Here is a 7,162-nt window from a genome sequence, read left to right as displayed (position 1 = left end):
GGAAGTCTAGATTCCTGGGTCCCCCGTGGAGGAGGGGGCTGGACACAAGATGCCTAGGTCCCTTTTGGATTCTGGTTCTGCCTCCCCAACCCACAGCCACAGAGGACTACCCTGGGCTCTGACCTCAGCTATTTCTCACCTCAGGGCGAAGGTGGGTCCAGACCCGCCTCTCCTTGGCTTCATATAAGGGCTGGGGACCCGGGAGTACAGGTTCACACAACATGAGTTCCTCTACAAGACCAAGGACCTTTCTGCTGGCTTTCATGACGCTCTGCACCCTCCTGGGTCTCGGTGAGTGACAAGGAGGTCCCTGGACTCCTTCCTGGGACCTCAAGAAAGGAAGGATTGGGAGAGGGCCTTCAGCAAGGTCCTCAAGGGGGGAAAGGGAGGCATCCTGGCAATTCAGGTTCATGGAGGAGGCAGAAGGTAAAGGTAGAGAAAGCCTAGGGTTCCAAGAAAAGAAAAGCTCATGTGATTGGATCCCTGAGAGAGGGGGCTTTGTGGGCGTTGAATTCTCCGACCCCTAGTCAGGGTCCCAAAATAAGACACCTGAATTCTAGGAAATCAGATGAAAGCATGACTAGAAAGAGAAATATGTTTTTAAAATAACAAAAAAATAGCTGGTATGGCAAGACTAGCCTGGGCAACATAGTAGGACTCAGTCTCTAAAATAATAATAATAATGATAAAGGGGGGAGATATTTTCTTTCTCTCTGGACTCTAAGGAGTTCACGCCGCAGTCCCCTCCTCTCTTGGACATGGGAGTCCAGGCAAGCCTCACTTTCCCTAGGACCCTGGTGTCTGGGCCCGTAGTTGCCTCCTCTCATAGGATCAGGAGTCTACGCCCTCAGTCCTCCTGGTCCTCACCCTCCCTCCTCGACCTGGGATGCAGACCCAGCCTCAGGTACCCCTGCCTGAGCCCTACTGTCTACCAGACCTGCAAGGAGGAGAGTCCCACACCCAAGAACCAGCTGGACCTGAAGTTTCACAAAAGTCCATGGAAACCTTCACCTTGACCCCTCCCTGCCTCTGAGCTTTTTCGGAGGACCCTGGCGTCCAAAGTCCCCAGCCTTGTAATTAGGTAAACAGGCTTCTTGGTGGAGTCACTTCCCCTCCCTGGAAGCAGCTTTGAGGGCATCAGCACCGCTTCCTTGTCAGGCTCTAGACAGTTCCCTGGGGAGTGGTCAATACCCCGCCTGTAAAACGCCAGGGAGACGCGGTCCTTTCCTCCCTCGGGACCCGAAAGTCCATCTCCCTGCCCCCATCTCCCTCTGGACTCCAAAGTCAAAGTCGTGGTCCCAAGACTACACGACCCACGACTACAGCCCGTCCTCTACACTGCAGGGTGCCCACTAAGCTGTGAGGTGTGTAAGGGCTCCGGGCCCACGTGCAGCGGAAAACTGAAGACGTGCGACGCTGGCAAGGACGCGTGCGTGGTCCTGGTGGGGGAGTCCAGCACAAGTACGGGGCGTGGCTGGGGGGCGGGCGTACCTTCAGAGTAGACGATCCCACGGGGGGGGGCGGGTAGGCGGGATCATTACGGCTTTCAGGATGGGTGGGGCGTGGGAAGAAAATCAGAGGAGGGCAAGAAAGAGGAAAAGACCATCCCGAGATGGAGGGAAGAGAACTAAATGGTGAGATAGAAACCACTGTTGGCCCGGCGCGGTGGCTCACGCCTGTAGTCCCAGCACTTTGGGAGGCTGAGGCAGGAGGATCGCTTGAGCTCAGGAATTTGAGGCTGCAGTGACCTATGATCCCACCACTGCACTCTAGCCTGGGCGACAGGGGCTACTGTCTCAAAAACAAACAAACCAACCACACCAAAAAAAAAAAAAAGAGGGAACATGGAGGAGGGCGTGAGACATAAGAGACTTTCTTAGGAAGGAGCAGGGTGAGAAAGGGCAGTGAGGGAACAGCGAAATAGAGGAAAAGAATCTACCAGGCAAAGGTGGGGGTAGAGAAGGAAGAGGCTGGGCTGGAGTGTGGAGTGGGGGAACGTGATCAGAGGTGAGACCATTCCTGACAGGAGGAGAGATGATGTTGGGATGGTGGGAGAGACAGAAAAGGGACCACCCAGGACAGGACAGGGAAGACAACCCCGAGGGATGGAGCACATCGTCTTAAAGAGAAGTAGAGATGGGGCAGGGGGAGGCTGGTGAGTAAAAGGGAAGGGGGAGGAGGACGTGACTTAGACGAAAGAGGTCCGGGCCGGGCGCTGTGGGTCACGCCTGTAATCTTAGCAGTCTGGGAGGCCGAGGCGGGTGGATCGCTCAAGGTCAGGAGTTCGAGACCAGCCTGAGCAATAGTGAGACCCCGTCTCTACTAAAAAATATAAATTATCTGGCCAACTAAAAAAATATATATAGAAAAAAATTAGCCGGGCATGGTGGTGCATGCCTGTAGTCCCAGCTACTGGGGAGGCTGAGGCAGGAAGATCACTTAAGCCCAGGAGTTTGAGGTTGCTGTAAGCTAGGCTGACGCCACGGCACTCACTCTAGCCCGGGCAACAGAGCAAGACTCTTTCTCAAAAAAAAAAAAAAAAGAAGAAGAAGAAGAAGAAAGAAAGAGGTCCAGCCAGGCCTGAGAAACGATGAGGGTGAAATTTTGAAAAGGAGCAATGGAACAAATCCAGTTGCAAGAGGAGAGATGATGGGGCTGGGGAGGGAATGAGGGCTGCGACAGATGAAGGGCAACTTTGAGTGCCAAAAGAAACCATCCGGACAGGAGGAGGTGTGAAAAGCAGGTGGGAGAGAAGATTACAGCACGTTGGCGGGTGAGGGAAGGACCCAAAAGGCTTGAAGAAATCTCTCTAGGCATATGGGGGGAAACGGATCCTGGAGGAGGTGGGAGAGGAAGCTGGGAAAAAACCACCCCTCAGCGGGATATAGAGAGGTCACCTTTTGAGTTGGGTTGGGGGAGATCACCACATGGTGGGGACCGCCTTAAACAAGACCCAGGAATGGCCAAGAGGGACAGCAAGACATCATCGATGCGAGGTCTGATGGGAGGTCTGGGGAGTGACACCGGAAGAATTGGAGCGAGAACAAGCGTTTTGAGGGCAGCATCCTGGGGTTTGTTGGAAGAGACTGTGGGGGAGGGGCAAGGAGGGCAAAGTTGTGAAGGCTGGAAGAGAACATGTCACACAGGCTTGGGGGTGGCCATAGGTGGCCTGAAAAAGACTTCGTCTTGCAGGACAGGGAGAGAAAGATGGTTGTGGGGTGAGATGGAGGGGTGGAAGGGACCACATCAGGAAGGCACTGGGGGTTGGCAATGGGGAGCTACAGGGGACCACAAAGGCCACACTAGGGGCCATAGCAACGGGAGGGAGTGCTACCTAATGAACCACTCCAGACCACACACCAGGGAGACTAGGAGATGTAGCATTAGGGGGTTGAAAGAGACCACCCCAGGAAGTTACGGGTTTGGGGAGGTGTAGGATTAGGAGAGCCCATGAGGCACTGGGTGGAGGCCAGGAAGTGGTCAGCCAGCGCCCCCTCCTCCTGCCCCCACCCCACAGAGGGCCAACACTCGGTGAACACCTACAAGGCCTGTATGAAGTTCAGCGACTGCTACTCTGGTTTTGTGTCCACCACCATGAGCCCCAAGGACTACATGGTGACCAATGCGCACTGCTGCCAGAGTGACGGCTGCAACCGTGGCTCCGTTCCCGGTAAGAGCCAGCTAATCTGGACCCCAGGAGCCCGCGAGGTGTGCTCTGGCTCGCCACTGACCAGCGCTGGGACATCGGGCAGGCACCTTGCTTGCTCTGAGCCTCGGTTTCCTTACCTGTAAAATGCAGCGTCCATTAGCAACCCTGGTGTTCCCCAGGGTTTTGGGGAGTTTGGGAGGAGGGTTTAAACATCCTTATTCACCTTACACTTCCTCTTCACCCTCAGCTCCCCAGAACAATCGTACTGAGAACGGCCTGCTGTGCCCCGCCTGCATTGCACCCTTCCAGGAGACATGCCCAGGGACCCAGGCAGCCCGCTGTGTTGGCCGAGAAACCCACTGCATCTACTTCGCTGGCAATGTGCAGGCTGGTGAGGGATGCCTAGATCTCTGGAGGAGGGGACAGGGACCCCAGAACTAAAGGCACAAACTTCTAGGTTCCAGGGGAGGAAGGGGCTCTAGAGAAGCGGGTGAGGAGGTGGTTCGGGCCAGGATTCCCGGGTCATGAGGGAGAAGGGGCTGGAGTCCCTGGTTCCCATCTGAGATCTCCCTCCCAGGTATCTTCAACACCAAATTCGCCACTCGGGGCTGTGCTACAGAGAGTGCCTGCCACACCAAGGTTGGGGCGGAGGTGCCCTCAGCCTCCTATCTCTACTTCCTCCGCCGAGCAGACTGCCTACCAGCCCCCCAACCCCCTGGCAGGGCTGAATGAAGAACTGAGGAATATATCTGTGGCCTGAAGTCCCTGTTTGTCCTTAGCCTGCGGCTCCCCGCGTGCCTGTAGATTAAAGGAGTTAACAGAGCAAGCTTGAGTCCTTGTGATGTGATACATCTTGGGGAGGTGGGATGCAGACAGTAGGGATCTTAATCTCTTTTACAATCCCCTCTTTTTGAAGAGGAGAGGGAAGACTCTTTTATTAAGGGATTGCTCCTTGCCAGGTCCCTATGCTAAGTGTTTTTCATACTATTGCTCATTTCATGACCACGACAACTCTATGAAGTTTATATTATTATCCCCACTTTATAGATGAACAAACTGAGGCACAGATTGTGGGTGTCACTTGCCTTGGCTTTGGATCAAACAGCTAGGAAATGTCAGAGCCCTGATTTGAACCTGAGTATGATAGACTTCAGGTCTGATCACCTTTCCTGATTAACCTCTCCCTCTTTTTGCTCCATTTTTCATGTCCACAAAATGTAGATATTAATAGTTATAACCTCAGAGGGTTGTTGTAAGGTCAAATGAAAGGCAATTTAAAAAGCACTTAGTGCATGGAGTGCCTGGCACATTTAAGACACTGCTGATTTTAGAGACAATATGTATGTCTGAGTAAATAGTAATCATTATAATAGCTTCCATTTACTGAGTGGCGATTAGTTGGCAGGTGCTAAACATTGACATCAATTGGGACAGACTAGATGATGCTATAGTAACAAACAAGTCTCTAATCTCAGTGGTTTGAAATAATAATGTCATAATAGTCAACTAACACTGCAATAGTGCTGTGTAAAACATCATTCCCAAACTGAAACTTGTAATAACAACCATTCTTCTTCCTAAGGGTTTGCTGGTTTGGCTCCAGTTTGGGAGGAGGATTCAGGTCACCTCTTTGGGATTACACAATCTTCTGTGATTAGTGGCTCCCTGGAAAATGTTCTCATGGCAGATCACAGGAACACAAAAGCCAAGTGTATTTTTAAAAAATTATTGGTTTTTATTTATTTGTTCTTTTGTCACCTTCTGCTAAAGAAAAAAATATTTTAAATTGTGATGTTTTGACACGTGTTATTGTTTAATCTTCAAGTATTTTGGGATTTTTCAGCTACTTTTCTATTGTTTATTTATACCTTAATTCCATTGTGGTGTGAGAACAAACTTTCTATAATATCTATTCTTTTAAATTTGTTAAGGTGTGTTTTATAGGCCCAGAATGTGGTGTATCTTGCTGAATGCGCCATGTGAGCTTGAGAAGAAAGTGTACTCTGCTGTTTTTGGATGAAGTATTCTATAATGTTAATTAGATTCATTTCATTGATGGTGCTCCTCATTTCAATTGAATCTTTACTGATATTCTGCCTCCTGGATTTGGCAATTATTGATAGAGTGGTGTTAAAGTCTCTAAGCATATTATTGGATTCATCTATTTTTTCCTAGCAGTTCTATTAGTTCTTGCCTCACATACTTTAGTGCTTTGTTGTTAAGTGCTTATATGTTAAGGATTGTTATGTCTTCTTGGAGAATTAACTCCTTTTTTACCCAGCTTGAAAAACATAGTTTCTTTCTTTCTTTATTTTTTAGAGATAGAGTCTCACTCTATATCGCAGGCTGGAGTGCAGTGGCAGGATCATAGCTCACTGCACCCTCAACCTCCCGGGCTCAAGTGATCCTCCTATCTCAGCCTTTCAAGTAGCTGAGACTACAGCGTGCACCACCAGGCCAGCTGATTTTTTTTTAATTTTTAGAGATGGGGTCTTGCTCTGCTGCCCAGGTGATTAAATGCTGCAACCCAGAAGTGATGTGGCCTCATGTGATTCTCCCGCCTTAGCCTCCCAAGCCATTGTGCCCAGGGCCAAGTGCATTTAAGGCCCTTGCTGAGGTTAGGTCTGCTAACATTTTATTGATTAATCATATGGCCAAACCAACATCAATGGAGCAGGAGAATATAGTCCCCTTCCAGTGGGAGAGAGAGGAGTAGATATTTGCTGCATGAGTGCCCATTCACAAAAGGTTAAACTTCATGTATAGCACCATGCACAGGGCATTCTGCTCATTATAGTCATAAAGCAGCAGCTACCAACTCTACAGTGGCCAATTTCTGTGCCACAGGAAAGTATCACATGGGCGATTAAATGCTACAACCCAGAAGTGAATTTACAAGTCACTGGATGGAGCTAGTCGCATGGCCCCACCCAACCACTTGGGGGCCAGAAGTGTAGTTCTGCCCACGATCAGAGCCAGAAAGCTGGACATGCTTCATAAACAGCACACATCACCACCACGGCCTCTTACAGGCTGTTTCTCATTTTATCTTCACAGCCCTAGCTGACAGCCTCTATTATTCTCGTCCCTATTTTCAGGAGACAAATCTGAGGCTCAGAAGAAGGGCTATTACATTGAAGGCCACACAGCTAAAAAGTGGCAGAGCTTAAGACTTTAATCACTGTGTGATGTTGAGGGGGAGAAAGAGACCACATCACACGGAGAAAGAACAAGTCTGTATCAGTATCTTTAGCTAAGTAACAAACCACTCCAAAATGTGGTGGTTCAGAACAATCATCTTTTATTTAGCTCATGATTCTATGGGTCAGCATCTTGGTTTGGGTTCAGCTGGGCTGTTCTGCTGCTCTCAGCTGGGTTCAGGTGCCAGTGAGCTAGGCAGCTATGTTTCAGAGAGTTGGCTGGCTGTGGGTTGGGAGTTTGGGGGGTCAAGGATGATTGGGCCATGTGTCTCTTTATCACCCAGGAGGTTAGCCTGGGCTTCTTGATGTGACA

At 50.1% G+C, this 7,162-nt stretch overlaps 1 protein-coding gene across 1 annotated transcript; it reads left to right on the top strand.

Annotated features, from left to right (window-relative positions):
- The first annotated feature begins 149 nt into the window (after positions 1-149).
- Positions 150-4,464, top strand: LOC123624022 (phospholipase A2 inhibitor and LY6/PLAUR domain containing). The gene is made up of 5 exons (XM_045531547.1): positions 150-291; positions 1,345-1,461; positions 3,518-3,670; positions 3,897-4,040; positions 4,227-4,464. The coding sequence occupies exons 1-5, from the start codon at positions 222-224 to the stop codon at positions 4,379-4,381; spliced, it is 639 nt and encodes a 212-aa protein (XP_045387503.1). The 5' UTR covers positions 150-221; the 3' UTR covers positions 4,382-4,464.
- The last annotated feature ends 2,698 nt before the right edge of the window (positions 4,465-7,162 follow it).

This window comes from Lemur catta, chromosome 19 (genome assembly GCF_020740605.2).
Source record: "Lemur catta isolate mLemCat1 chromosome 19, mLemCat1.pri, whole genome shotgun sequence".
NCBI classification, from domain to species: Eukaryota; Metazoa; Chordata; class Mammalia; order Primates; family Lemuridae; genus Lemur; species Lemur catta.
The sequence above is the reverse complement of the archived record's forward strand: the minus strand, read 5'-3'. Positions and strand labels throughout refer to the sequence as shown.

Bases quoted from the DNA above. Each gene is read 5' to 3' on its own strand.
- LOC123624022 (XM_045531547.1), top strand. From the start codon at position 222: ATGAGTTCCTCTACAAGACCAAGGACCTTTCTGCTGGCTTTCATGACG. The intron at 1,462-3,517 runs GTACGGGGCGTG...CCCACCCCACAG, and splicing joins GGTGGGGGAGTCCAGCACAA to AGGGCCAACACTCGGTGAAC. The intron at 3,671-3,896 runs GTAAGAGCCAGC...CTTCACCCTCAG, and splicing joins CAACCGTGGCTCCGTTCCCG to CTCCCCAGAACAATCGTACT.